The 27829-nt window shown below is 44.1% G+C and overlaps 1 protein-coding gene across 9 annotated transcripts in view; it reads right to left on the bottom strand.

Annotated features, from left to right (window-relative positions):
• DNAH9 (dynein axonemal heavy chain 9) overlaps positions 1-27829 on the bottom strand; it is a 285075-nt gene that overhangs the window by 83808 nt on the left and 173438 nt on the right. For all 9 annotated transcript variants that reach the window (XM_070773106.1, XM_070773107.1, XM_070773102.1 and 6 more), the window contains 4 exons: positions 16072-16214; positions 14907-15068; positions 14528-14761; positions 360-620 (listed from right to left, as the gene is read on the bottom strand). In XM_070773106.1, the coding sequence (XP_070629207.1) occupies positions 360-620; positions 14528-14761; positions 14907-15068; positions 16072-16214 (800 nt within the window). The remainder of the gene's footprint in view (positions 1-359; positions 621-14527; positions 14762-14906; positions 15069-16071; positions 16215-27829) is intronic.

Here is a 27829-nt window from a genome sequence, read left to right as displayed (position 1 = left end):
CATAAGGTCTCTGGGCTTGCATTTTGAAGATGTGAGTTCAACATTGAGGTCTGTGACTCTGGGCTCTGGCTTTCTCATCAGTGAAGTGAGGAGGCTGGACAGTTGGCCCCTCCTGTCCCGATAAGTTCAGGACTCACACCTCTGGGATTTTGCTGGCAGCCTGTGCATCCTGACATATATTCAGCGTAGGTAAATGTCTGCCTGCTCAATGAATAAGCCAGTGGCAGCTGGTCCCAGCCCAGCCCTCTGGACTGTGCCCTTGTGTCCCTCGGAACGCCAGCGTGGTGGGCTGCCTTTGGGTCGGAGGAGAGGCTGCTCCTCCCCAGAGGGATAAGCCAGCACACACACGTTCCTCCTACCTTGTTGAGGGTGTTGAGGGCCGCCTGGGCTGCTGTGAGCGCTGGCTCTGCCTTGGCCAGGTCTTCTTCACAGTCCTTTTGCTTCTGCTGCACCTCCAGCATGATGAGGGCCACCTTCCGCTCCTCCTCATCGGCAATGGCTTTCTCTCTGCTCACCTTGTCCGACTCCACGCCCACCACCTGAATCAGCTTGTCGGCATCTTCATTCTTCTGCCTCAGCTCCACTTCCTGGGTGGCCAGCTTGGCTTTCAGCTCATCCACCTGCAGCAGAAAAGTGGCAGGTTTTTTCCGATGGAACCATGGTGGGGTCTGACCCTGCAGGGCAGGGAAGAACACCAGCTCCTGATGCAAAGGTGCAAAGCTGAGCTCTCAGCTGGGACCAAACTCCCTGACCTGGGAAAGGAAAGGTGCCCTGGCCACCCTCTTCCTCTCTCCTCTGCAGCAAATGTGGTGGGAGATTCTAAGCAACGGAGGCTGTGAACTTTCTTTCTCCTTGATGCCTAAATGACACAGCTGGCTTCTCACTGACGTTGGTGTCTGTGTCTTGTAAAAACCTCACAGGCCTAATATAACACTTTGCACATAGTAGGGCTTTAATAAGCAACAATTATCCTTTAATTGAATTTGGCCAGTCTGGAATGCACTGAGGATTTAGCAAACTATAAAAAGTGAGTGTCCACTGGGTATCATGTAAGATGGAATATATGAACAGACAGTGGCCAGACCATAAAAGCAGAACTCTGACCTAGAACCTACAACAACCTGCCCAGGAGACCAGCCCATTATCTACAGCAACCAGCTGAGAAAGCCAGCCTGCCACAAGTCAGACTGAAATGGAACAGGACCCTGTGTCCTTGCCCCTGCAATGTCCTCAGCCTGCCTCTTGTTGGTGGAAAAACTAGCCAAAAATAAATTCAATCAGAGAAGTGAGAACATGCACGAACAAAGGAAAACAGCTGAGGGAAACCAAATAATAATAACGTAGTCATTAAACATATTCAAGAACATTTGGTTCCTCCTCAAGGGCTACAGATAATATTCTGAGCCATATCCTGTGTAGATACAGAAACCCCTACCAGGTGAAGAAGCCAACTATATAACGACCAGACTGTAGCCATGACGTAAGCTGCCATAATTCTGAGAACTGGCCTCAAGGAAATGGGAATGAACTGACCTTGGAATTGAATACCTAATAATGATGACCAATTTCAAGTTGACTGTCAGAGCTGTGCTGTTTCTGCATGTAGCCCTCTTCCTCAGTCTACAAAACCTCTTGCCCACTGACTTACCGGGTGGGGGAGTCAGCCTTTGGACATATATCCGCTCTCCCCACCAGCTTCTAGCATCCAAATTTAGCAGATTTTCCTTTCCATCAACCTGACCTCTTTATTGGCTTTTGAGCAGCCAGCGACTGGACCTTGGTTTGGCAACAAGTCTACTGTCTAAGTAACAGTCCATGAAGACAGGCAATAACCTCTATAAGAATCAGTTCAAAATGGCCAGGACTTGATTAATAACTGACAACTTTCTTAATTTTATCCCAATGAAGGACCAGGAATGAGAGAAATTCAAACACCCACCCCTAAACAAGATGCCCAGCTTCTGATCTGCCCTCCTCTGCCTCCCAATAGCCGACAGCCTCCATCTGGGAATGCTTTTCTTCCAACTATTTAGCTTTCCCATTCCTCTGCCTGCTTTTGTGTCTCTTGTTATTGTTGCTCAGTCGCTAAATCGTGTCTGACTCTTTGTGACCCCATGGACTGTAGCTTGCCAGGCTCCTCGGTCCATGAGATTTCCCAGGCAAGAATACTGGAGTGGGTTGCCATTTCCTTCTCCAGGGGATCTTCCCAACCCAGGGACTGAACTTGTGTCTCCTGCATTGTCAGGCAGAGTCTTCACTGCTGAGCCACCAGGGAGACCTGTTACTGTCTCTACCGAAGCGCAAATGATGGTGGCTGACTGCCTTGCTAGAGTGAGCTCTGAATAAAGAGCCTTTGCTCGTCCTCCTTTAGTTGGACTTCATCTATTCCCACAGTCCTTTCAAGAAGTAGATGACCAGGTTGAAGTGGAACAGCATGGATTCCGATGGTCCAGACCAGCTGTGTTCTCCGCCCACCTCTATGTCCATGTGCATCTGGGGACGATGTTGGAGTGGTGGGAACACTGGCTCCTAGGAATCCTATGTTCCCAGTCAGCTGGGAAGAGGTGAATGGCTTTCTATGTGCTCAGAAGCGGGTGATGGCTCTCAGAATGTGGTCCTCAGATCCCAGGAGGTGGTACCCAGCATCAGCACCACCTGGGAAATGCAAAGTTTGGGGCTTCCCCAGTGGTCCAGTGGTAAAGAACCCACCTGTCACAGCACGGGACATGGGTCCCATCCCTGATCCAGGAGAAGCCCACATGCTCGGAGCCACTAAACCTGTGTGCCGCAACCACAGAGTCCATGTGCTGCAACTACTGAGGCCCACGTGCCCTGGAGCCTGTGCTCTGCAACAAGAGGAGCTACCACGATGAGAAGCCCGCTCACTGCAGCTAGAGAAAGCCCACATGCAGCAGTGAAGACCCAGCACAGCCAATAAATAAATAAATAAAATCTTGAAAAAAAAGGGATCAAGTTCTCTGGTCCACTCTGGACCTACTGAATTAGAAATTCTGGTGGTGGGGCCCTGCAATCTGTGTTTTAATAGGTCCTCTGGGTGAATCTGATGCCCACCTAGGTTTGAGAATCACTGGCCTAACTCAAGGGCTGTTCATATGCAAAGAGAAGACTCAGATCTGTTTATTTCTGGAAAGTAAAAAAAAAAAAAAAAAAGTCAATTGTATTTGCAATATGGCGGATAAACTTTACATTCCAGGATGACCCCTTGTCTCTCATTTTTCTGAAGTCTATTTTATGCAACCACCAAAGATTACTTCAGAGCTCCTAGAACATGTCAAACAGATTCAAGTGCTGCAAAAATAAAACGGGGGCTTAGACGTTGCTGATAATTCCCTTTTCATGGCAGATCAAAAGAAAAGAAAATGAAGGCAGAAGAAAAAAAGAACGTGCTTTAATTTTGTGTATTCATAGAAATCGGAGACTTTGCTTAACCTCAGATGGAGGCCTGCTCCCTAGAACGGGTCTTGTATTCTTGTGTTGGAAGGTTAATCCCTTTCCCTCTCCCATTGTTCAGCTGCAGAGTAATTTCTACAAGGACAAAGATGCAATTGTAAATCAAAATGATTGAACCACATAATCACTCCAGTCAGCAAACACACCAGTAACTTTGTGTTCCTTTCCAAATCTTGGGAGATTTGAGAAAATTGAAGTGGGTCTTTTTTGTTGTTGTTATTGTTGTTTGTTTTATGGCGTGCAGATTTGCCTTATGACCTCAGGCCCCGGGTAAGTAATCACCAGTGCTGTGGATGGAAGCTTTATAACTCTTAAGCTGTGACACGGAGTGACACGAGGGGCCAGCCAGCCAGAAAGAAGTCGGCTGTAGCTGCTCAGTCACTCAGTCGCGTCCAGCTCTTTGCGACCCCATTGACTGAAGCCCACCAGGCTCCTCTGTCCGTGGGGTTTCCCAGGCAAGAATACTGGAGTGGGTGGCCATTTCCTATTCCAGGGGATCTTCCTGATCCAGGGATTGAACCCATGTCTCCTGTGTCTCCTGCACTGGCAGGCAGGTTCTTTACCACCGAGCCACCTGGGAAGCTCATCAGATGTAGGCTACCAACAAGGCAGAACTCAGGGTCATCTGGTGGCTCTTCTTCAGTAGAACAGGACATTGAAGTAAGTGACTTAAATATTTTCTCTTCCCTTTCCCCCTTATTCATAGCATTCAGGCTGCACTCTGGGTTTCCTGTCACCTAGACACTCCCACACTTGGATAGGAAGATCAAGAGGGGAGGTGTTACCAACACTGATGAGACCCTCTCCCCACGAGTATCGACCATCGATGCTGACTCTTGGAGGTGGGGGGACGCTGACTGAGTCCAGCAAGGGTAAGATGGTGGTGGGAGACCCTCCCTTCTTCAAGGTCCAGGCACATGATTCAGAGAGGTTCACAGAGAGGTCCCCAGAGCTCCAGAAGGTGGAGAAGGAATCCAGAATAATCAGTCACAAATAACACTCCATCGAAAGTTGGAGGCCTAGAGATAGCTTCCTTCTTGACTCAGAATCCATGGAGTCACCAAACACTTTCTCTTTTTTATCAAAATTAAGATTTAATGATTTACATAACTTAATTCTGGGGCTATACTGGCTTCAGATACAGCTTCATCCTAGAACACAGACGACACCATGTCTCTCAACATCATTGTACTTTAAAGTGAATACACTTTTAGTCAGTGACTCCCGTCAGGATGGCAAGGTGATGGCCAAGAACTTGGGATTATATCCTCATACCTCCAACCACAGAAAGTAAAGGAAGAAAAGAATCTTAGAATTAGTATCAGTATGCCTGAGTCAGTCACTTGAGGTCATGGGTCCATACCTGAAAGATACTCAAGACCAAATGTCTCTGAGACCTATGCCTACGTTACAAATCCAATCCTAGAGCCAGGGATGAAGTCAAAACTTCCAACAGTTTCTGATGTGAAATTGGACTTCAAGCAGGCTTTCCTCTTAGATACAGATGTTTTCTGTCTAGAGTAGACATCTGTTAGGTTTGCCTGCCTAACAATAATAATTATATAACAACTAATAATAATATAAAAACTATGTTCTGGTAACACAACTTGGTTTTCTTTTAGAGACCTTGCCTTTTAAGTCCTTGTATTTTGGGTGGGGCTGACTTCGATGGTTGTCATGGATCCTGGCTTGGCCAATGAAAGGGTCCACATTATAGATTGGCTCAATATGGGCGAACCAAAGCCTTAAAAAGCTCTCTCAGAGCCAGCCCAGGAACTGGGCTGAAAATACTGGAAAAGAAGGAAAGCAAGGACTTCCCTGACAGTCCAGTGGTTAAGAATCCACCTTCTAATGCAGGGGACAAGGGTTCGATCCCTGGTCAGGGAACTAAGACCCCACATGCCTCTGAGAAACTAAGCCAGCCCACCACAACTAGAGAAGCCTGAGAGCAGCAACAAACACCCAGAGCAGCCAAAAAATACAATAAATAAGGAGCAAAACAGACAGAATACTTGTCTGAGGTTTCAGAGCCATGGGGATTGCCTGCCTGAACAAGGACATCTGGTGAACATCTAACTCCAGTCCTATCCATGTTAAACCCTATCCCTCGCTTTTCAGGGATATGAATTCATCCACTCCTTTTTATTTTGTTTTGTCTAATCAACTTCAGTTGGATTTTGGTTAGTTGCCATCAAAAGGGTTCTGATAAACATCTAATGTAATCTCAAAATTTTCTTTCCTATTCTCCCTCCCTCCCCTCCTTCACTTTCCACTTTTTTTCTTTTCATTGGGTGAATTTGAGTTAGTTTTCTTTTTCACTTGCAAACAAAAACATCTTGACAAATACATCATCATAAATGTTAACTGTCAACTCCAGGTGACAGTTATTGAGGTTATTTTAAACCCCAGGATAAATTGAATTTAAAAGTTTCCAAGTTATACATATACATGTATTCATTCTCCCCCAAACTCCCCTCTCATCCAGGCTGCCACATAACACCGAGCAGAGTTCCCTGTGCTACACAGTAGGTCCTTGTAGGTTACCCATTTTAAATATAGCTGGGTGTACAAGACCATCCGAAACTCCCTAACTATCCTTTCCCCTATCCTTCATGCTGGCAACTGGCTGAGTCTCTTTACTGTTCACCTAAAACTATCACACATTGTTAATCAGGTATACTGTAATATAAAATAAAAAGTTAAATAAAATATTTTTAAAAAATAAAGGTTTCCAGGTAGATAGATTTGTGGATTAAATCCAACAGTCCCTTTTTCTCGTGATCGCACCTGAGTTAAACACAGAATTGAGGTTGTTAGTGAGAGGAGTGAGACCCCAGGCAGGGCGGGGGGCTCTGATTGTGTCAAGACAGGGAACTGACTGCCCTCCAAAGACCGAGTTTTTAACATGATATGACCAACTCAACCTGAAATGCAAGGTTAAGAGGTTTCTACTCTTAAAGGAAAAAAGATGGATCCAGGGCCAAGTTAAATTCAGCTACTGAAAAAGAAAGTTATATTCTGACTAGCTGAGTCAAAGCATGAAATTACAAGTCTAAAGTCTGTTTAACTTTAGGTTACCACCCAATTGTTAATTATTGTCATTACTACTACTTCTAATACTACTCGTTGCTGTTGAGTCATTAAGCTGTGTCTGATTCTTTGCAACCGCATGGACTGTAGTCCACCAGGTTCCTCTGTCCAAGGGGCTTTTCAGGCAAGAATACTGGAATTGGTTGCAATTTCCTTCTCCAGGGGATCTTCCTGACCCAGGGGTTGAACTGTCTCCTACACTGGCAGGTGGGTTCTTTCCACTGAGTCACCTGGGAAGTAACTGCTAAACAAATCTGGAAATCTGCCTGAGTCCAAGCTGTGAGATCCATTTAGCTTACTCCTACCAGATTATATGCACCAAAAGCTGTAATAATCAAGCAGAAGATACTATAGAATATATTAATAATTAAAGTCATCATTCTTTTACCAAGATTATGGTGAGATATACTTCAGTCCTTTTCTATCAAAGGAATAGTTCCAGATGAAGGGTTTATATCAGAGGTAGGCACCTCAGATCATTCCATTCAAAAGACCCATTCGCCATCCCCTCTCTGTTTGTAGGTGATTTTTGAACCTGTTCATTCATTTGCCTATCTATCAATCTACTTATCTATCATCTACCTAGCTATTCATTTATAGATCACCTACTCTGTGCCAATAAATCTTGATTTCTACCCTTGATGGACTAATAGCAGTATTTCACGTGTATGCAAGAGAAGAAACATAAGAATGAATTCAACCATACTTCAATTTTTTAAAAAAGGATGAAGAATTCAAGGGACATAGAGAAGGGAAGGTACACTGCTCAGAGCTTAGAGAGGGCTTGTGGGCAGGCGGGTAGGAAACTTTTTTAGGTCCTGACACTGATAAGTTGACAAGGTAGGGACATATGTGAAGACACAGAGATGTGAACAAGCCATGGAGAGAGAGAGAGAGAACTATTTGGGGAGAACTTCAAATAGTGCTGTTGGACTTCAGGGTGCAGTGTGATCAAAAAGAGGAAGAAGAGAATGGAGTTATAAGCAATTTTAAAAGTTCCGGAAAAGTTTAGAGAATCTGAATGGCCATGTCTAAGATCATTAAGGCTTACTCAAGTGAATACTCAGACTTGAGGTTTGAACAAAGATGATCACTTCTCTTGCACACATTGTGAAATACTGCTGTTAGTCCTTCTAAGAGCAGGACACAGGTTGGTCTGAAGCTGTGCTGCCTAGTTTGGCAGCCACCAGCCACACGTGGTTAATAACCACTTAAAACGTACTTTAAAATATAACATTCTACTTGGTCTCTCTGCTTAGTCTCTCTGACTGTATTCTTGCAGCATTCCAGGCAGAAAGCATTTAAAACATGGCTTGTCTCAACTGAGATGCCCTGTAAGTGTAATTGTATACATGAACTTTTAAAGCCTTATAGAAAAAAAAGGGAAAATATTTTATGAGCAATTTTTTTAAACAACATTTTTCTTACATTGATTACATGTTAAAATGATAATATTTTGAATATACTGGGTTAAATAAAATGCTATTAAATTATGTGATATTATATACTATTAAATATATGATTAAAATAAAATAAAATCCACTTCTTTTATACTTTTTTTGATGCAGCTACTAGAAAATTCAAATTTGGACTTCTTTGGGGGGCTGTATTGCACAGCTTGTGGGATCTTAGTTCCCCAACCAGGAGTTGGACCCTGGGCCCACAACAGTGAAAGCACTGAGTCTTAACCACTGGACCATCAGGGAATTCCCTAGAAAATTTAGATTTGTGACTATGACTTGCAGGCTATTTCTATTGGGTAGTGCTGGTATAGAGTGCTGCCAGAATGCAGTTAGGGAGACTAGGTAGAATGTTATTAATTCATTAAACAAATATTTACTGAGTACCTGCTCCATCCAGGCACTGTTTTAGGTGCTTGGAATACATCAGCAAACAAAACAGACAAGGATCCCTTTTCTTATAGAGCTTGAATCCAACAGGTGGAGACAGACAGCAAAATATAAACATAAGTAAACCATATAATATGTTGTTGCTGTTGTTTAGTCACTAAGTTGTATCCGACTCTTTGTGACCCCATAGACTGCAGCCTGCCAGGCTCCTCTTTCCATAATTTCCCAGGTAAGAATCCTGCCATTTCCTTTTCCAGGGGATCTTCCTGACCCAGGGATTAAATCTGTGTCTCTTGCATTGGCGGGGAGATTCTTTACCACTGAGCCACCAGGGAAGCCCATGGAACATGTTTGTTGTTGTTTAGTCGCTAAGTTGTGTCTGTTTATTTGCGACCCCATGGACTCTAACCTACCAGGCTTCTGCGTCCATGGGATTTCCCAGGCAAGATACTGGAGTGGGTTGCTGTTTGGGTAAATCCTATGGGGGAAAGGTACAGTAGAGCAGAATAAGGGGCTCAGGAATGGTGTGGGGGCTGCAATTTTAAATGAGATCATAGGGTAGGACTCCTTGAGAAGGTGACATTGAAATAAAGAACTGAAGCAGATGAGAGACGAAGCCTTGGGGATGTTAGAGGGAAGAGCATTCCAGGGAGGGGAACAGCTGGTGCCACGGCCTGGAGTGTCTGAGGAAAGGACAGAGACGCAGAGAGGTTTAAGGGGGCATGCCTCGGGGACGGGGCAGTAGGAGATGAGATCTGAAGAGTTAACAGGACAGGGCTGGGAAGGAGACTCAGTGTAAAGAGGGAAGTAGGGGCTATTTCAGGCTGTGGAGCAAAAAAGTGACATATCTATGCTTTAAATTGATCGCGCTGGGACTTCCTTGGTGGTCCAGTGGCTGAGAATCTGTCTGCTAATGCAGGTGACACGGGTTCGATCCCTGGTCTAGGAAGATTCCACATGCCGCAGGGCAGCTAAGCCAAGGTGCCACAACTAATGAGCATGCATTCTAGAGCCTAGGAGCTGCAGCTACCGAGCCTGCATGCCCAAGAGCCCGTGTCCCACGATGAGAGAAGACACCGCAGTGAGGGGCCAAGCACCCCAACTAGAGAGTCGCCCCTACTCACTTCAACTAGAGCAAGCTCGCCCGAGAGCCCGTGTTCCACGATAAGAGAAGACACCGCAGTGAGGGGCCAAGCACCCCAACTAGAGAGTCGCCCCTACTCACTGAAACTAGAGAAAGCTCGCATGCAGCAATGAAGACCCAATGCAGCCAAAAATAAACAAATAAATCAATCGATCACTCTGGCTGCTCAGCTGATGACAGACTATTAGAGGGAAGCAGACAAACTAGTGAAAGGGTATCGTGGCTGCCCAGAAGAAAAGGTGTCAGTGGCTCAGAGCAAGGTGGTAGCAAGAGGTGCAAGGCAACGGCATTCTGGGCGTCTCTGCAGCTAGAGCCAACTGTGATTTTCTGACGCGCCAGATGTGGATAGTGAGAGAAAGAGAGACGTGAGCAGGGTCGGGGGTGACTTTGAAGACTTTGGCTGAAACGAGAGGATGTGGGTGAAGTGGGTTTGGGGTGGGTAAGAGACCTGAAGGTTCAGTTTATTGAAATAATCCAGGTAAGACGTGTCTAAATAGGGGACACAGTGAAAGGCATGCCCCTGAGAGGTACTTGGAAAATCTGCAGAAGCTGTTAAGGCTTAAATGTGGGCAGTGAGGGAAGAGGAGGTGTATAAAATAACACTGCAGTTTCTGGGCTAGGTAACTGGGTAGATAGACATATTATTCATTGAAGCAGAGAAAATAGAAGGAGAAGAACAGACAGGGGAGGACATGGGAGGATGCCAGGACATGGGAGGACTCCCCACTGATGGTGGGCAGAGAGAGCTGGATTCACCTAATGGTATAATCAGGCCTCTTCATATTAAAGAGACTGCTTAAAGCAGGAGAACAGACTGTCTTTATCATCTGCTCAGACACCCAGGGTTGGTACAAGACAGAACACTGGGTGCTGCTCTGTGAACGTCCCATTGATGGTTCCCCAGCAACGGTCTTTTGTGTAGAATGATCAGCAATTCCCAGAGGAGAGATGGGTGTTTTGCAGAACAGGGGTGAGTGGGGATACAGGATGTTCTGAGGGCACTGTAGGTGGGGCGGGGGGAGACAGGAAGAGGAAGAGGTGAGACATGGCGAAACAAATCTGGTAGTACTGCATTCTGGGAGTCTATCTTACTCTGTTTTCTAGAGGCTCAGAGATGGAGAGAATAACAAAGTAACTGGGGTGAGAAGACACTACCTTACTGCAACAAAGGTATGACCAAGTAAGCTGCTGGGGACACTGTGTACCTCAAGCTGCTTTGAACTGTAGCTCTAAGAAGGAGTTTTGGTTACAAGAACATAGTAGAAAGAGAGTAGCATCGCAGATAATTGTCACATACCATTTGTTGACAAACACTGAGTTTGAATAGATCTCATCATGCCTGGAGGTAAACAAAGGGGTAAGAAGGTCTTCACGTAAATACAGAACAAGGGAAGGAATAGCATCTAGAAGACTAAGAGGAACAATGCAACTGAAAAACGACCCATGACTGGATTTAGAGAAGACATCAAGAAAGCTGTTTGGCATCATCAGTAGAATGGTTCCTGTGATAGACGGTTGCAGAAAAATAGGCTGAAATACAAAAGCAATGTTAGGAAGGGGAAAGGATGAGATGAGGAAGGTCTGTGGGGATACTGAAAATGTAATAGCATAATTAAAGTCTTCACTGGAGGCGTAAGAAGCAGAAGCAATATTGCCCACAATTAGATTAGTATCATTGAGGATAAACTTCCTAGAATGTAGAGGAAAAGGCCAAAGGGAAGGAAAGCAATGAGGGAGAAGCCAATAGACATGAAGTGCAAAGAACCCATCCACTTCATCACTGCTCCTGCAGGAAAGGCCCGACCAGATGAGCGAAACCTCATCACAGGAGGAAAATTTCCTGAGCGGAAAAATCCTGTGTGTATAGATTGCAAGGGCTGACTGCATCCCACTGAATAAACTGCAATCCTTTAGATGTATTGTGTATATGAATCAAGAAAGTGAAGTGGAGGGCTTCCCTGGTGGCTCAGTGGTTAAGAATCCACCTGAAAATGCAGGGGACACAGGTTTGATCCCTGGTCTGAGAAGATCTCATGTGCCTTAGAGCAACTAAGCCCGTGCGACACAACTACTGAGCCTGAGCTCTGGAGCCCTCGCTCTGCAACAAGAGAAGCCATGGCAGTGAGAAGCCCGTGCATCACAATTAGAGAAAGCCTGTGCACAGCAATGAAGACCCAGTGCAACCAAAAATAAATAGATAAATAAGTACAAATTTAAAAATAAAAACTAAAAAAGTTTAAAAAAAATTAAGAAAAGAAAAAAAAAGTGGAGAAAAAGGACAAGTCAGGAGGAAGTTCAACAGAGCTATTCTGAAGGCAGAGTTCTAAAAAAAAATGACAGTAAATGAAAGACTCAGAAATCTGCAGAAACATGCCATGCTCAAGAATTAAATTGATTACAATGCTAGTTTAATTGTGAAAATGCATGAAATTCCACCACCTTAATGAGAGGCTGGGTCTGCTGCTGGTAAACAGAGAACAAAGAAGGGCCATCAAGGGCCCAGCAGTATCTGATGGGTATGAGCAGGGCAGAGGAGGTGCCCGAGTCGTCCACAGTTCTCCAACAGTAAAGTAACTGAAATGGACTTGTTCCATTTGGAAGAGTAAGTAGAAAAATAAAACAAGGACAGGATGACAGGGGCCTTCTTCCGAGGTGTAACCACTTAGGATCGTAGAGGAACACGCATGACATGAGACAGGGTTTGTTTAAGGAATTCGGTTCCAAAGGCTCTTTGATAGAGAACATCGTAAGATGCAAGAAATCAAAGAAAACTGGCCCAACCCTGCAACCACTGCTCCCAGCCATTCAACTGTTTGGATTTTTGAAGATGAAGAGACTGTGGGTAGGAGACTAAAAGAAAGTAGAGGAAAACGAACATGTGATAAAGAAAAAAAGGGAGTATTTCCAGGGATTTTGGTATCTGTGAGAGGGAACCTCCCAAACTGAAGCTGAGGGTGTGTACTTCCACCAAGAGCGAGCTCAGCCCGGGCTCATGGTAAGGCAGGAAAGACAGGACCAGGCATTTAGGCAGAGTCAGTGTCACCTGGAGAAGACTCTTGAGAGTCCCTCGGGCTGCAAGGAGATCAAACCAGTCAATCCTAAAGGAAATCAACCCTGAATACTCACTGGAAGGACTGATGCTGAAGCTGAAACTCCAACACTTTGGTGACCTGATGTGAAGAACCAGCTCATTGGAAAAGACCCTGATGCTGGGAAAGATTGAGGGCAGGAGGAGAAGGGGATGGCAGAGGATGAGATGGTTGGATGGCATCACTGACTCAATGGACATGAGTTTGAGCAAACTCCGGGAGATAGTGAAGGACAGGGAAGCCTGGTGTGCTGCGCTCCATGGGGTCACAAAGAGTTGGGCACAGCCTAGCGACTGAACAACAACAACGTCACCTCTTTGTTTTGCTTTTAATGAGGCCATGATGCTTGGAGAAGTGGCATCTAAAACAGAAACCTTGGAGCATTTGAGCAAGGAAATCGACCATGAAAACTGTGGCTGCTGCTAAGTCACTTCAGTCGTGTCCGACTCTGTGTGACCCCATAGACGGCAGCCCATCAGGCTTCCCCGGTCCCTGGGATTCTCCAGGCAAGAACACTGGAGTGGGTTGCCATTTCCTTCTCCAATGCATGAAAGTGAAAAGTGAAAGTGAAGTCGCTCAGTCATGTCCGACCCTCAGCGACCCCATGGACTTCAGCCTACCGGGCTTCTCCGTCCATGGGATTTTCCAGGCAAGAGTACTGGAGTGGGGTGCCATTGCCTTCTCCTGAAAACTGTGGAACACATGCAAATAAAAATGTAGGACAAGAATAAAGAAGCAGACATGGAGAATGGATTTGTGGACTCAGTAGGGGATGAATTTGTGGACACAGTGGGGGACACAGGAGAGTCTGGGACGAATTGAGAGAGTAGCATTGACGTGTAACCACTACCACGTGTGAAACAGATAGCTAGTGGGAAGCTGCTGTCTAGCACAGGGGGCTCAGTTCGGTGCCCTGTGATGATCTGAGGGCTGGAGTGGGAGGGAAGTTCAAGAAGGAGGAGGTATATGTATACATACAGCTGATTCACATCATTGTACAGCAAGAACTAACATGACATTGTAAAGCAATTATATTCCAATAAAAACACACACAGGTTGCTGATGACCCTGTACGACCTTCTATGTGTGGTGCTTGACTAGTACGTAGAACTGAAGGGAAAGCATCTCTTTGAATGCAGGCATAGTGACTTCAGGAGATGAATGGACAGGACCATGGTAGCTGATGCCACCTGGTGCAATCCAGGCCACTCCTCGACCTTCCCCCAACGACTGTTCCACCCCTAATCAGAGAGACCCCACTTAGTCAAAGGGTTAAAAATAAAAGGGGGATCAACAAACCCTGCGGTGTACCCCTCACTCTGAGCATGCCTGAACTCTTATTTGAGTGTGTAGCTTCTGCTTCTGCCCTGAACAAACTGCTTCTTCGTTCTCTTTGCTCCTCAGTGTGTGTACGTGTTCTGCCTTTGTGTTCCTAGACCAGATTCTTTTGGATGAGTTGAACCAGAGTTTGGGGCTTCCCAGGTGGTGCTAGTGGTACAGAACCTGCTTGCCAATGCAGGAGACATAAGGGACGCAGGTTTGCTCCCTGGGTCAGGAAGATCCCCTGGAGGAGGGTACAGCAAGCTACTCACTCCAGGATTCTTGCCTGGAGAATCCCATGGACAGAGGAGCCTGGCAGGCTACAGTCCATAGGGTCGCAAAGAGTCAGACACAACTGAAGAGACTTAGCACACAGAACAAGAGCTTGGACTTTTGATAAAGCTTTTCGGGCACCACAGGCACTGTTCTGATGACGCTGGAGCCTCTGGAGAACCGTGCGTGGTCTTCAGAGCGTGACTGTGGTCTCTGTCCTCTGGGAAGGGGCTGCCCTTCCTTCCCTCCGAGCCCGCTGTGGACAGGAGGACCAGAAGGACGCTGCTTACCTGGGCAGAGGTGCTGTGGAGCTTCAGCAACCCGTTCTCCAGCCGCTCCATCTTGGACCTGAGCTCCCTCCCGTTCCTGCGCAGCAGGCTCTGGTAGAGTCTGATGAACTCCAGGAATGATTTGGGCGTTGTGTAGTTGTAGCGCTGCTCATTGCTCAGATAGGACTGGGAGGTGTGGTTGACACTTGTGTGGACGAAAGCCATGAACTCACTAACTGATGGCTTGACTGTGGTCTAGAATCAAATGGCAGGGAATAAAGAGGTCACCTGGCCATGCTGATGGCAGGTGACTGCCCACTTGGCTCAATGGGCCGGATGGGGGACCCCTCACTCCCTGAGGTGGAGAGGAGCATGAGGGGTGTCTCCTCTGCCCTCTCACCTCAATGCCTTCCGTGTTCTGCAGGAAGCGGAGGCTGACAGACTCCAGGGCCTGTTTTGGCCACTCGTGGAACCAGACAATGGCCGTGCAGTTCACGATGGCGGGGAACTTCCTGCTGCGGACCCTCAGGTTGGGCCCCACCGGGGAGAAGCAAAGAGTCACCTGAGAAGGCAGAAAGATGGGGAGAACCCAGAAGGTACTTAGAGAGAGATCCACACAGCCTTGGATTGTTTATTTCCCAGGACATTAGGAGCCATATCAACAGAGACAATATCTGTAAACTCTCAGCCAGCCTTTCTAGCCAAGGGATTAGGAATATTGGGACTCAGCAATCCCCATTCCTGGGTACATAACCTGAGCAAACTGTAATTGAAAAAGACACATGCACTCCAATATTCACTGAAGCCATATTTATAATAACCAGGAATGGAAGCAACCTAGACATCCATCAACAGATGAATGGATAAAGAAGATGCGGTACACATATACAATGGGACGTTGCTCAGCCATAAAAAAGGAAATTGAGTCATTTATAGTGATGTGGGTGGACCTACTAGAGTCTGTCATTCAGAGTGAAGTAAGTCAGAAAGAGAAAAACAAATATTGTGTATTAAAGCATATATGTGGAATCTAAAAAAATGGTACTGAGGAGCCTGTGTGCTGGGCAGGAAGAGAGATGCAGACATAGAGAATGGACACATGGAGCCAGCAGGGGAAGGAGAGGAGGCGACAGAATGAGAGAGTAGCACTGATACATATCCACACCATGCATAAAACGGAGAGCTGGGGGAAGCTGCTGTCTAGCACAGCGAGCTCAGCTCTGTGCTCTGTGATGATCGAGGGCTGCGATGAGGGGTGGAGTGGGAGGGACACTCAAGAAGGGAGAGGTATATGTATACATACAGTTGGTTCACTTCATTGTACAGCAGGAACTAACATTGGAAAGCAAATACACTCCAATCTAAAATTATTTAGCAAAAAGGAATGCTGGGAAGCAGCAGGTGAGAAGGGCATCCTCACACAGGTGCTTGGGATCAGAGGGAACTGCATCCCCGTCCCCCCAACTTCCAAGGTGGCCAATAAGGACTGCTGTGTCCAACATGTCCACAGAGGCTCCTGGGAGTCATCTCTTGTCCTCTGCACCCTGAGCAGCAGACCCTCGTACCTTCAGCTGCCGTCGGACTCGCTCTATGAAAAACTTCCAGCAATTTTCTCTATTGTCAACCAGACCTTGGCTCTTGACCTCATTTCTCACGTTGCTTATGATGTTTTCAACCTCATCATCAGAGTAGAGATCTGGGATCTCTCCTAGGAAGAGTCGGAGCACAGATGCCTAATTATTATTATTATTGTTATTTTTTTTTACCGGGTTGGCTAAGTTCTGAAAAGTAGATAAACTAGTGTTATTAGTGAGGCAGTATATAATGGACAAATATTTTTAAAGAATCTGAACTTAATATATAAAGATAAATGTATGATGATCAATTAGAAATGCAATTAGAATTGTTTCAATTAGAATTTCAATCAATTAGAAATGTTTATCTTTGAAATGCCAGGATGGTTAAGAAAAATCTGTGAGAAAAATTTACTGCATTAATGGATTAAAGAAGTAAAATAATACAATCATCAAAAAAGTTGCACAGAATTTCTGAAAACTTAGTTTGTTAGCAAACTATAAATAAATGAGATTTATTTTAACTGGATCATAGGTATCTATAGCAGAACCAAAGCAAACATCACATCTGTCTACTAGTGAAATACTAAAATATATTTTTTTGAATCAAGAACAAGACAAGGGGGACTTCCTGGTAGTCCAGTGATTAAGACTCTGTGATTGCAAAGATCAAGCCCAGGCTTGATCCCTGGTCAGAGAACTAAGATTCCACACGCCATTCAGTGCAGTAAATAAATAAATAAATAAATTCTCACTATAGTCCTATAAAGTAGATAGTTTAAAAAAAGAGAAAAGAAAAGAAGAAAAAAAAGAAAAAAAAAGCATGACTTGTCTTGTTTTCTAAGCTATTCATGTTTTCTAATCAACATTATACAAAGGTCCTAGGTTTTGTCTTCTTGGGCTCCAAAATCACTGCAAATGGGGACTGTAGTCATGAAATGAAAAGACGCTTGCCCTTGGAAGAAAAGCTATGACAAACTTAGACAGCATAATAAAAAACAGAGACCTTACTTTGCCCACAAAGGTCCATATAGCCAAAGCTATGGTTTTTCCAGTAGTCATCTCTAGATGTGAGAGTTGGACCATAAAGAAGGCTGAATGCTGAAGAATTGATGCTTTTGAACTGTGGTGTTGGAGAAGACTCTTGAGAGCCCCTTGGACTGCAAGGAGATCCAGCCAGTCCATCCTAGAGGAAATCAATCCTGAATATTCATTGGAAGGACTGATGCTGAAACTGAAACTCCAATACTTTGGCTACCTGATTCGAAGAGCTGACTCATTAGAAAAGACCCTGATGCTGGGAAAGATTGAGGGCAAGAGGAGAAGGAGGTGATAGAGGATGAGATGGTTGGATGGCATCATGGATTCAATGGACATGAGTTTGACATGGTGAAGGACAGGGAAGCCTGGCATGCTGCAGTCCCTGGGATCACAAAGAGTAGGACACGACTGAGCAACTGAACATCAAAGGCTAAAAGTCAAGGAAAACAAATAAACTGTATACAGATAGTTAAGGAAACAATAAAGCTATTATCATCAAAATATAAGTTTCCATATAGAAAATCAAAGAGAATATACACATAACAGAACTCATTAGTGTGTTAAACAAAAGCTTGCTGGATACAAAATCAACATTGAAAATAAAACGGCACTTCTGTGCTTTAGCATATAAAAAAGTTATTTTAAAAGTTACTTTAGAATACCAACAACAATCATAAGACAGGCAATAATAAATAAAGTATGCAAAATCTTGATGTGAAAACTGTAACATACTACTCAAGGGCATAAATAAAACCCAAAACAAATGTAGTGTTAAAGAGTGGATGACTCAGTATTACCAATATCATAAAGATGCAATTCCAAAATAAATAAATGGGTTTCTTATCATCCTGACAATCATATTCTAAAATTTATATGGAAGACCAAAGGGTAAAGAGCAGTAAAGATAGTTGTGAAGAACAGGATGGAGGGATTTATTTGTTCTATCAGAAATTGTTTCCTTATAAAGCTATGTTAGGCCTTCCCTGGTGACTCAGCAGTAAAGACTGCCTGCAACGAAGGAGACCCAGGTTTGATCCCTGGGTTGGGAAGATCCCCTGGAGGAGGCCATGGCAACCCACTCTAGTCCTACTGCCTAGAGAATCCCATGGACAGAGAAGCCTGGCAGGCTACAGTTCATGGGGTCATACAGAGTCAGACACGACTGAAGCAGCAGCAAAGTAATGTTAGTTAAAAACGTGAAATTGGTTCTTGGGTAAATAAATAGAACTGTGAGTGAATCACTTAGAAATGGACCCAGATGTAAACAGGAAATTTATATTCAAAATCAGTATGCTGAAAATGGATGAGCAGATCCATAAGCATGTTAGGATAACTCAATACTAATAACAAAAAATAAAATTAGAATACTGTGCAAAAATACATGCTGGGTGGATTAAAGACATGAATATGAAGTAGTAGTATTTTAAAGATGAAACACAAAAGATTATTTTTATGGTGTTGGCTAGGATGCGATTTCTGAAGCAGTACGAAAAGCATGAAACATAAAAAGACTGTTTTGCAACATTTAAAACTAAATCAGCATGACAAAGGTCAGGAGCAGACTTCGAAAAGATATTTACCAACTGTATAATGAACAAAGGTATCCAGAAAATACAGAGGCCTCCCACAAATCCATGAGAAAAAGAAAGCCCCAAAGAGCACACTACATAAAAAGGCAAGGAACAAGATGAATGGCCAATAGACACTTGAAAAGATGCTCCAGTGTCACACGTGGGAAGTGAAAGGACAAGACTGAGATTCCACTTCATACTCCTGGGCAAAAACTGGTGTGTCAGATGAACCAACTTTCCGTGAGGTTGGGAAGAAACAGCTATCTGTGTGGAAAGTAAATTTGTACAACTACACTGGAGGGCAGCTGGCAATTTTTTTTTTTTTTTTAATTTTCTCAGCCTCACCTCCGGGCATGTAGGACTCTAGTTCCCCGCTGTTGTTGAATTGCTAAGTCCTGTCAGACTCTACAACCCCAGGGACTGTAGCCCACCAGGCGCCTCAGTCCATAGGATTTCCCAGGCAAGAATACTGGAGTGGGATTTCCATTTCCTTCTCCAGGGGATCTTCCCAGACCAGGGATCAAACCCGTGTCTCTTATTGTCTCCTGAATTGGCAGGGGGACAGGGGGATTCTTTACCAAAGAGTCACCAGGGAAGCCTCTCTAAGTGATGGAAATTATGAATATTTGCCACCGATGCAGCTGCACTTCCTTGAACTGATGTATCTGGAGGGAACTCATGCCAACTTTTTAACAAATTTCTGGTCTTCAGAGTCTGACAACACGAATCCAGCCAGGAGTTGGGTAGTAGTTTATACTAATTAAGCTTAATTATTTAAATGGGAAAAATGAAAAAAAAAATTATCATGAAAATGATCATTTACTTTCTTCCCTTAATTGGACAAATTTGATTTAATTTCCATTCATTAAAGATATTTCATAGCATGCATATAAAATAACCAGTGCTATAACTTGTCAAAATCGAGGTCTTATTACTGGAATAATCCATTTCAGCCTGATTTGATAAAAATATGGGGTGAGAGAAAACTGCTAGAGAAATGAAATGATACTTAGCATGTGTTGGGAGTTAAGGGGACTTCCCAAGATGTGCGATACAGGAGACATTAAGAGACTGAGGTTCGATCCCTGGGTCAGGAAGATCCCCTGGAGGAGGACATGGCAACTCATTCCACCATTCTTGCCTGGAGAATCCCACGGACAGAGGAGCCTGGTAGGCTACAGTCCATGGGGTCTCAAAGGATTGGATACAACTGAAGGGACCGAGCACACACGTGCGAGAGCTGAGGAGCCCAGGAAAGTTTTAAAAAGAGAAATACTTCAATGGAAACGATGTGAGTGTACTCCTACTTGCGGGGCTGACTGCCCGCAGTGGTCTGGATTTCTTTCTCCTTTGTTCCTCTGAGAGTCTGCATTTTCTTATCTGTAAATGTGTTATATAGTCCTCCAGTGAGAACTTGGATTCCCTTTGGTGTGCATTCTTCACCTTTCTATTATTTAACATAGGTAAAATTTATGTCCTTTGGTGTTTTGTGGATAACATGCTGCGTATTTTAAAAAGTTATTTATTTTTGGCTACGCTGGGTCTTCACTGCAGCGCACGGGCTTTCTCTAGGTACAGGGAGCAGGGGCTCCTCTCCAGTTTCAGTGCCGGGCTTCTCACTGCAGTGGCTTCTCTTGCTGTGGAGCTCTAGGTGCATGGGCTGCAGCAGCTGTGGTGCATGGGCTTAGCTACCATTCAGCATGTGGGATCTTCCCTGAGCAGGGATCAAACCTGTGTCCCCTGCATTGCAAGGTGGATTCTTAGCCACTGAGCCATTAGGAAAGCCCTTCACGTTGGGTATTGAGGTGGTAAACTATGATTTATAGGCCAAATCTGACCCTCTGTCTCTGCCCTCAAGCTGGGCATGGTTTTTACAATTTTTAATGGTTGATAAAATTAAAATAATAATGTTTAATGACATGAAAATTACATGATGTTCAAATTTTACTGTCCATAAATAAAGTTTTATTGGTCACAGCCATACTCCTTCATTTATATATCGTCTATGGCTATTTTCCCACTACAATGACAGAGCCGAGTATTTGTGACAGAGGCCATATGGTCTGCAAAGCTGAAAATGTTAACCTTCTGACCCTTTATAGAAAATGTGTTTCTCTAAGGCTCACCCAGGTTTATGTGATACGTTTTTTTAAAAATTTATTTTATTGACGTGTAGTTGATTCACAATGCTGTGTTAGTTCCTGTTGTATAGCAAAGTGTTCAGCTATACATATACATACTTTCTTTCATATTCTCTTCAATTATGGCTTATTTCAGGATATTGAATATGGTTCTCTGCGCTGTACAGTAGGATCTTGTTATCGATTCTGTGTATAATAGTTTCCATCTGCTAATTCCAAATTCCTAGTCCATCCCTCCCCTTGCCTCCCCCCTGACAGCCAGTCTGTTCTCTATGTCTGTGGGTCTGGTTTTGTTTCGGAGATTAAGTTCATTTGTATTCTGTGATACCTTTAAGTGCCAAAATATTGAAAACACTCAGGCCATTGTCACGTGATTCCCAAAATCCCTTAAGAAGAGCACCAGATGGAATCGAGCACCTCTGAATTGGGAGCAAAGTTTGCGTTTTCAGGCTTGTTCCTCCAATTTCTCCTGACAACATTCCTGTCATTTACTGTGCGATGTAGGTAGTCATGCTGAAAGCAGGAGACTGAACTGCCAGAGGGGATTTTGTGATGTCAACAGAGGCAGAGGCTATTTAAATATTTGAAAAGTTTCCTCCTGAGACCTAAAGTTGGGAAGCCTTATTTCTGCCGCCAAGTGCAGAAAGGCTCCATGCGGTCATTAACATGTCCTGATATTTTGCAAGTCAGACTCATCATCATTTTTGTGTGGTCTAGAGATCCCACAGCTGCTCTGGGGGGAGGAGATCCTGATAGTTTAAGATGGATCTTGTCTGGAGCTTGGTGATAAAAAAAGGGCAAAGCTGAGGGTTATTCTCTGTGAACCAGTCAACTTTGCACTGGCTTAAGGTCTTTGACCCCACCCAGGAATAATATTTTTCAAAACATTTCCCTGGTTTCAAGAGAGAAAAAATAGGGGGTGTGGTGACTGTCTCAGGACCCTTGGCCCTCTGTTCTACGTGGCTGGAAACTTTCTCAAAGCACATGTCCAGAAATAATACCTAGGGATTTCCCTGGTGGTCCAGTGGTTAAGAATCTGTGCTTCCAATGCAGAAGACATGTTGGATGGGGAACTAAGATTCTACATGCTACAGGACAACTAAAATTTAGCAGAGCCAAAAAATAAAAAGTAATACATAACATGGCACATCATCCTTCTGATATTATACACTGTCGTTCAACAAATACCCCTTGAATGCTAATTATGGGCCAGGAGTTCTGTTCAGAACTGACAATATAAATGATGACAATAACAATCTTTACAGAGGGTTATAATTACACCAGCCATCTTTTACTTCCTAAGTTGAGTGGTAAGTATTTAATCCTTATATTTTGTATCTCTGGATTATTTCATAACAAAAAGTGCACCAATAGCAGACATCACAGTCTCTGCCTTTCATAAGTTTGCAATGTCGGTGCAATACAGCGGTGGTGTGTGCAAGCACCGAGGGCCAGGGAAACACACAAGGGTGTTTCTCGTCCTCGAGGTGACAGTGGATTAGTGAAGATTTCCCAGAGAGATATTAGAACACCCAAGGTAAGTCTTGTACTATGGGTAGAAGTTAATCTAGACAAAGAAGGAGAAGGGCACGAGGTTCAAAAGGAACAGTGTGAGTCAGTAAGGATGTCAGGGCACAGTAGAGTATGTTATTTCAAGGAGGTAGGAACTGCTGCATTATAAGGGGCAGGTAAGCCAGCAAGGAAGGAAGGAAGCAGGTCAAAGGCGGATTTGTTTTGTTTTGCCTTTCTGTACAAGACAGCTTATCCTGCATTCACTTAGGAATTAATGAAGGAATTATGGTTTAAACAGACCTTTTTGGAAGCAGCAAGGAGAATGGATTGTAGTGGAGCTCCCTGGGATGAAGGGAGGTGAGTTAAGAAGTGTCTTCAATGTAAGCTTTTATATATAGGATGGATAAATAAGGTCCTATTGTATAGCACAGGCGATTCCCAGGTGGCTCAGTGGTAAAGAAACTGCCTGCCACTGCAGGAGGTGCAGGAGACACTGGTTCAATCCCCGGGTCAGGAAGAGAAAATGGCAACCCACTCCAATATTCTAGCAGGAAAAATGCAGGGATAGAGGAGCCTAGTGGGCTACAGTTCATGGGGTTGCAAAGAGTCAGACATGACTGAGCATGCACACACACACTCACTGTGTAGCACAGAGAACTGTATTCAGTATCCTGTGATTAATGATAATGGAAGAATATAATATATATATTTATGAAAAAATGTATATATATCTAGATCGCTAATTACCGCTGTACAGTGGTTACTAACACAACATCGTAAATCAACTATTCTGTTGTTTGTTGTTGAGTTGCTAACTCGTGTCTGACTTTTTTGAGACCCCGTGGACTGTAGCCTGCCAGGCTCCTCTGTCCGTGGGGTTTCCCAGGCAAGAATACTGGAGTGGGTAGCCCTTTCTCCCTCCAGGGCATCTTCCCAACCCAGGAAGGATCCCCTGCATTGGCAGGCAAATTCTTTACCATAGAGCCACCAGGGAAGCCCAGCTATACTTCAATAAAATAAATTAAAAAGAAAAAGATGTGTCGGCATTTGTTGAAGAAAGAGATGAAAAAAACCAGTGGTAGCCGTGACAGAGAAGGATGGATTCAGAAACAGGGGTTGAAATTGGTGGCAACTGCTTACCTGTTGGGTACAGGTGGTGAGGGAGAATATAGTAATGTAGGAGAATGCACAGAGACCTGGTCTCAATGTGTATGAGGATTTAGTACTACATGAATTAAAGACAGGTTGGTTACTCAAGCATCTTTTTGCATTATCCTTTGGGCATTTTTGTTTGGCAGCTGGAGCCAACCAGGTGCTGGTTTAGATTTCCATGGCTTATGGGGTGGATGCACCTTATAAATAGATCCACTGAGAGCAGAAAGGATGTTTAGAAGACCTGGTGCGTGTTTGACAGCTTCTCTTTTGCCCTATACTTTGTCTTTGTTCCTTCCAGGGAAATTGGGTCAAATACGATTTGTATAAAACACAGATGGTCCATCAGGAAATCCAGTTCCAACTGCTCGTGGGAGAAGAACTCAATGCCAATATCGTTACAAAAACCTCCAGACTCCACATTCTCATGGGATGTGTGCAGATCACTAATGCATCAACCCGGCATCTAATCCTAGACCACCCGGAAGACCAGGGGAATTTCTTCATGTTTTAATAGGTTGGCCAAAAAGTTCATTTGGGTTTTGCATATGATATTACAGAAATACCCAAACAAACTTTTTGACCTACTCAATATATTCCAAGAGGAGATTTGGCCCACATGTACAAAGGACAGGGATGAAGAGGCACGTGGCTTTGCAAGAGAGGGGACTCAATTGTTCATAAACTATTTCAATAGACCACATAGGGGCTACTGACTAGAACATGGACGCTTAAAAAATGATTTTTGAATATGTGAGTAGATGCAAAGTGATTTAATTTGAGCCACAGAAGAGGAGCATTAATTTTTGAGTGAACAATTAAACCTTTTGAAAAGCAAAAGGAAAATTCCAAAACAAGATCCTGAAGTAAAATGAAGTACGAAATCTGGGAAAGTGAGGAGAGGAAAAGACACCACACCTGGTGCAGACCAGGTCTCTCAGCTGGGGCTGCAGTAGAATGGGCTTTCTGGACTGCTGGAACCTGGAGGCAGAGGTACGCTCCCAAAAAGCCAGGAAAAGATTCTATTTTCTCCATTTAGATTAAGATGGAGCCTTGCTGTGGAGGAGGCGATGGCACTCTACTGAGCCTGGTGGGCTGCAGTCCATGGGGTCAAGAAGAGTCGGACACGACTGAGTGACTTCCCTTTCACTTTTCACTTTCATGCATTGGAGAAGGAAATGGCAACCCACTCCAGTGTTCTTGCCTGGAGAATCCCATGGATGGAGGAGCCTGGTGGGCTGCCATCTATGGGGTCACACAGAGTCCGACACACCTGAAGTGACTTAGCAGCAGCAGCAGGGGCTTTGCTGATGCTGAGTTTGGTTCAAGGGCCAAGAGAGGACAAATTTTGTAGACTTTTAAAATATCTGGATTTGATGGTCCATGTACATTATTCAGGAATTATTATATAGGACAACAAGGACATAGTAGGAATTGAACTTTTCAGATTCGGCAAGGGCCAATATTTCATGCATCGTTTCACCAGCAGCTTCAAGAGCCCCGTTAAGGACTCTGGCAGCCAAAGAAAGAAACTGAAAGGCTTCATTCAGTCTGATTTGTGTCGCCACCCTGCTTCTTATACAATTATATGGCTTTTGCTAATTGAATCAGAAATTTGATTTAAACTTTAACTTTGAGCGTAGGATTTCTTACTGTCAGTCTGCAACCAATCTGAGATGCAAGTGGCGTAATGATGGGTTCTGAAATGTTTGGCTAGTGTCAGAAGTGGGGTTTACCAATCAAGTGCTGAATTAAAAATACAGTTTGATCTTGGAAATGGTGTCAGGAATTCAAGGGATGAAAGAGTGAGCTAAAGAAGTGTGGGAGGAAAGCAGATAGCCCACTGAGCCCACTTTAAGTCACTGAGGAAGATGAATCACTGGAGTGTTAAATCAGTGGAATTCACTCACTGTACCTTATCCTCAGTCTAACAGGATTTACAGATAACTAGAGAGAGATGAGCTGATGACAAGATAGCCCAATGCATAGTTTTCTAGTAGTTTCCTTGCCTCTACTTGTTATCTTTTGGAAGAAAAGCTATGACAAACCTACACAGCATATTAAAAAGCAGAGGTATTAGTTTGCCCACAATGGTCTGTATTGTCAAAGCTATGGCTTTTCCAGTAGTCATGTATGGATGTGAGAGTTAGACCATAAAGAAGGCTGAGTGGTGAAAAATTGATGCTTTTGAACTGTGGTGTTGGAGAAGACTCTTGAGAGTCCCTCTTTAGAGTTTCAAGTCCCTTGAGAGTCCCTTGCTTGAGATACAGCAAGGAGACCAAACCAGTCAATCCTATAGGAAATCAATTCTGAGTATTCATTTGAAGGACTGATGTTGAAGCTGAAGTGCCAATATGTTGGCCACCTGATGTGAAGAGCTGACTCATTAGAAAAGACCTTGATGCTGGGAAAGATCGAAGGCAGGAAGAGAAGGGGGACGGCAGAGGATGAGACGGTTGGATGGCATTATGACTCAATGGACGTGAGTTTGAGCAAGCTCCAGGAGATAGTGAAGGACAGGGACGCCTGGCGTGCTGCGGTCCACGGGGTTGCAAACAGCTGGACACGACTGAGCGACTGAGAAACAACACTATGCTATCTGGGCTTCCCAGGTGGCTCAGTGATGAAGAACCCACCTGCCAGGGCAGAGATGCAGAAGACTTGGGTTTGATCCCTGGGTCGGAAAGATACCCTGGATTAGGAAATGGCAACCCACTTCAGTATCCTTACTGGACAAATCCCATGGACAGAGGAGCCCGGTGGGCTACAGTCCATAGGGTCACAAAGAGTCAGACACTACTTGATGACTGAGCATGCACACACAGGCACTGTGTTATCCAAGAATGGAGTGGCTGCACAATCCCATAAAACTAAAAACTAAGGGGATGACAAGGCCCTGAGGAACCTCTGTAACTCTGCCTGGATTGGCAGTAAGTTAATTTCTAGTCAGAAATTATCTGACAGGGAAAATTACAACTCAGATATGCTCAATTCTCCCTGTCAAAACAGTAAGAAAAAAGGGAGGAAGATTAGAAAAGTATTACTTTTCACTGTATCTCCATATAGACATCTTTAATGCAAATCCTGTTTTTGTCTAAAAGCCATACAAAAGAAATATGAGCTTGAAATTCCATGACTTTGGAGCAGATTGACTGCAGTAAGTTTTCACTGGGCAGGGTTTCAGAAATTCATTTGACTTGAACCAAGTTGTCTTCCAAATGCAAAATTAAAAATATTTCATTGAGGAATAAAATTTCAATTAGTAAAAGTGTAACGTCTCCTGTCTCAGACGTTATTATAGGAGAAGGTGACCCGGCTGGACTGGAGCCAAATGAGATACAGAGTGAGTCTGCAACTTGGCTGGCATCTTCAAAGCTGTAAGTCTTGAGAAGCACAATTCAACCTTTTTGATCGTTTTAGAAATTAGACTTTAGGGCACAGCTTCAGGGTGGAAGGGCAGTTAGACCCGTATCTCATTATTTGGTAAAATAATAAAGGGTGAAGCAGTGTTGGAGCTGAAGTACTATTGTAGAAGGTGGTGGGATGTTAAGAAGACAGTATTTAAGAAAAGGACAGGGCTTCAAGGGCTTCCCTCATAGCTCAGTTGGTAAAGAATGCGCCTGCTATGCAGGAGACCCCAGTTTGATTCCAGGGCCAGGAAGATCCACTGGAGAAGGGATAGGCTACCGATTCCAGTATTCTTGGGTTTCCCCTGTGGCTCAGCTGGTAAAGAATCTGCCTGCAATGTGGGAGACCTAACTGGAAGATCCCCTGGAGAAGGGAAAGGCTACCCACTCTAGTATTCTGGTTTGGAGAATTCCATGGACTAACAAAGCTAGTGGAGGTGATGGAATTCCAGTTGAGCTATTTCAAATCCTAAAAGATGATGCTGCAAGAGTGCTGTACTCAATATGTCAGCAAATTTGGAAAACTCAGCAGTGGCCACAGGACTGGAAAAGGGCAGTTTTCATTCCAATCCCAAAGAAAGGCAATGCCAAAGTATGTTCAAACTACCACACAATTGCACTCATCTCACACACTAGTAATGTAATGCTCAAAATTCTCCAAGCCAGGCTTCAGCAATACATGAACTGTGAATTTCCAGATGTTCAAGCTGGTTTTAGAAAAGGCAGAGGAATCAGAGATCAAATTGCCAACATCTGCTGAATCATCAAAAAAGCAAGAGAGTTCCAGAAAAACATCTATTTCTGCTTTATTGACTCTGCCAAAGCCTTTGACTGTGTGGCTCACAATAAACTGTGGAAAATTCTGAAAGAGATGGGAATACCAGATCACCTGACCTGCCTCTTGAGAAACCTGTATGCAGGTCAG

Source organism: Bos indicus, chromosome 19 (assembly GCF_029378745.1).
Source record: "Bos indicus isolate NIAB-ARS_2022 breed Sahiwal x Tharparkar chromosome 19, NIAB-ARS_B.indTharparkar_mat_pri_1.0, whole genome shotgun sequence".
In the NCBI taxonomy this organism is placed as follows: domain Eukaryota; kingdom Metazoa; phylum Chordata; class Mammalia; order Artiodactyla; family Bovidae; genus Bos; species Bos indicus.
Note: the sequence above shows the minus strand (reverse complement) of the source record. Positions and strands in the feature narration are given on the sequence as shown.